Raw genomic sequence first — 3,205 nt, 5'->3', positions numbered from 1 at the left:
CGGTGGGCAATACTATCGTATATTAGACAATGTATTGCCCGCTCTAAAAAACCACACGTACGCCATCTTCGCCAATGATGTAGCTCTATTGAACTATGCATAATTTGGCGCGCATTTGTCATTGAGAATGACAGCAAACATTCAAACTTTCTTTTCTACTGTGTGTTCGAATGTGTCACATCGTAACAAGAGTAAGTATAATTGTTTTTCATTTTTATTTCAAACATTTTACAAAATTTCTTTGCGAACAAACATTGTTTTTGATTATTCAAACCAGTTTTGTCATTCCACAGTAGAAAAAAAAGATAATTACTTTAAATTTATTAGAATTTGTTTTCAACAAAAGTGTGTTTTTTTTTCAATGCAGTGCTAACGCGCAAACAGAAGGCCCAATTGAACGCAACGTGTCAAGTTGTAGTTGAAAAGATGGATAGCCATCGTCAAATCCGTTTCGCTGAAAATGTGGAAAAAATTTCACCAGAAATTCGTGGACGCAGCCGGGCTCGTGGCCGCGGCCGTGGTCGCGGTGGACGTGGACGTGCTGGCAAAAGTGTTTCGTCACGAGCATCGAAAAGCCGTGACATGGAAATTGTTGCTGTCTCATCAAGTGAAACCGAAATTGATGAGCCAAGACGTCGTCATGCCAGTCGATCACCACATTATCGCTACGATGACTATGGTTACCGTCGAAGCCGGCGCGATCGCATTGACTACGATGCTTATGGTTATCACCACCGCTCGTACGTTCCAAATCATTACCGTCATCGCGAACCTTCGCCATATCGGTACAGAAGCCATCGATATGGAAGCTACAGTTGGTCTTCACCGTCTCCATCGCCACCACCATCATCCACACGTTATCATCGATATCGTCATTCACCATCACCTCAATCGTACCGTCCCACAAAATCACGAGCTACAAAGCGCCAAGCTGACGATACACCAAAGTCTGCTAAGCGTGTTAAAGCAGTTGAATCACCAATTCATCAACGTAGCCGAAGTGTGGGTCATGTTATTTCACCAAAACCTGCAATTGTCAATCGCCGTGGTCGAAAATCATCTGTAGACGATACACCGAAGGTTCCAGCAAAACGTTCACGACGCGCCATTTCAATCGGTAAACAGTTTTTTCTAGTCTATCTTCAAACATAGCAATTTTTTTAAATTCAAATTTCAAATTCATTGATGCGATTGCCGATTCATTATTTTATTTTTATCTGAATTTTCTAATGCTAAATTTCGTTTAAAATTTCAGCTGCTTGTGCCTGTTCACACCACACCGCATCGCTTGAAATGCCAAAATCACCGTTGTTGCCAAAGACTGCGCAGTTCCAGGTATCGGCCAAAGGCAAAGGTGGTCCAATCCCGAACTTGTTGGCAATCAATCCACCGAATTCACAACCAGCAAACAGCTCATCAACGCAAAAACCGGTCGATCAAGATCTTTTGAATGCTCAGATCAAAATAAACACCGAAATGATGGCCGAGGTGCAGAAGTTGCGCACTGAACGTAAAGAGCTATTAGCTGTCTTTGAACAAGCAATGAAAGAAAAAGAAATGGTGCGAGCACAGCTGAAGAGAACAACCGATCAATTGGATGCGATCAAGCAAAAGATGGACAAACGTGCCCCAAACAATGGAAGCAATGCTCCCGCCTCTGATGGCCCATCTCAACAATAAATATCATTATGTCGCATGAAATCAGTTTGAAAATGTAAAAATCGTTCCACCTTGTGATAAAAACTTGATATATTTATTACGTCTTAAGTTATAACTTTACAGACCAAATGTTAAGTAAGCTATTTTTATTCACAAAATAAAATTAAAAACGCGACTGATAGAAAAATAAAAAGAAAACAAGAAATAAAATGAATCTAAACCAATAAATGGAAATATTAACCTCTTTTTATTTTTCAATATAAAGTAAATAATTTCATTTGGATTTTCGATTAAAAATAATGACTGATTATATTATTTTTGGTTGGACATTTATTTTTGGCGTTTTTCTGTTCATTGACCAGCTTCGTGGATCAACTTCTTATAGAAATGTCGAATCGATGCTTCGTCATGGGATTTTGTTGTTATGCATTTAGCAATATGGTTTGACTTCAATTTTATGTATAGTTCAACTATCTGTTTCACAAAATCGTATTTATGAGGGCCAGGTTCTGAGTGGTTTTGGAAATTGGAATACGGGTACAACGAATCAAAATCCAACGCACTAAGAACTTTCATTGTAGCACCACGAAAAGTGATTGTCTTGTCCTCATAACATTTCAGGAAATGGTCGATGAATTTGCAAATTTCATATGTGCTTCGGCATGGCTGCATCATATTCGTTCGTCGTGCCTTGAATCTTATAAAACTGTCTTCCATCAGTTCATTTTCAATGAAACTGTTAATGCAATCCCCACATTTGACAATCATTCTCGGTGACTTAGCATTGATAATCTTTTTTTCGAGCTCACTGGCCATATAGGCCAATGAATGACTATGTGAATCATCCACATATTGACCTGCATTCAAATCATCTTCGAGTATTTCGGCAATTGACATATCCAATGACGAATAGGTGTTGTTTTGTTTACGGGTTTTATGCGATGACACCGTCAATATTTTCACCCCTCGATCGATGCAGTTCGCCTTCTCGGAACAGACGACGTCATTGTGGATAAGCAATTTACGATAAGCAGCCTCGAATTGTTGCGCTGTTGGATTATCATTGAATCCTGCGACAAAACAAAATTAAAATAAATATTTCTTCAATTTGTAATAAAAATAAATAAAATACGTACCGCCCATGCTTCTGATGGAACCAAAGAACGTCTCCAGATGGTCTTGACTGAAACGGTGAGTCACCAATGCTTCCATTCTGTCAGTTTCAACGTATTCATGATAAATTTTTCTAAAATTTATCATATTGATGAAAAATCCGAAAAATGCTGTGGAAATTGAGGCAGAAAATACAGAAGTTCCGTCTTCAGTTGTCAGTTGCTTTATAAAATTTTTAGCCGTATCGAAACGTTGGAACAGTTCATGAGACGTCGATTTTGTGATTGCTCTTTTGAATCCGGTTCCTCCTTCTGCTTTTGTTGAATTCATGATATCGAATATGTCATTGATGATTCGTGTATACTCGGCTGTAGCCTCAACATTCGCAAACATTTCGCATTCTTCCTTCATGAACAGCATGGAATCGGCCGTA

General features: G+C 38.8%; 1 protein-coding gene across 1 annotated transcript; it reads right to left on the bottom strand.

Annotated features, from left to right (window-relative positions):
• Positions 1-1,732: 1,732 nt before the first annotated feature.
• Positions 1,733-3,199, bottom strand: LOC129572290 (uncharacterized). Its single transcript, XM_055452233.1, has 2 exons — positions 2,796-3,199; positions 1,733-2,729 (listed from the first exon to the last, which is right to left on the bottom strand). Exons 1-2 carry the CDS (start codon positions 3,190-3,192, stop codon positions 2,011-2,013), a joined length of 1,116 nt encoding a protein of 371 aa, XP_055308208.1. The 5' UTR covers positions 3,193-3,199; the 3' UTR covers positions 1,733-2,010.
• Between the last annotated feature and the right edge of the window lie 6 nt (positions 3,200-3,205).

This window comes from Sitodiplosis mosellana, unplaced genomic scaffold (genome assembly GCF_009176505.1).
Source record: "Sitodiplosis mosellana isolate CC-2019 unplaced genomic scaffold, AAFC_SMos_1.0 Smas_scaffold_4640, whole genome shotgun sequence".
NCBI lineage: Eukaryota > Metazoa > Arthropoda > Insecta > Diptera > Cecidomyiidae > Sitodiplosis > Sitodiplosis mosellana.
Note: the sequence above shows the minus strand (reverse complement) of the source record. Positions and strands in the feature narration are given on the sequence as shown.

What these genes read in the sequence shown, in the direction of transcription:
- LOC129572290 (XM_055452233.1), bottom strand. Translation starts at nt 3,192, where the DNA reads ATGCTGTTCATGAAGGAAGAATGCGAAATGTTTGCGAATGTTGAGGCT. An exon ending in TTCCATCAGAAGCATGGGCG is followed by an intron (nt 2,730 to 2,795) that starts GTACGTATTTTA and finishes GTTTTGTCGCAG; the next exon opens with GATTCAATGATAATCCAACA.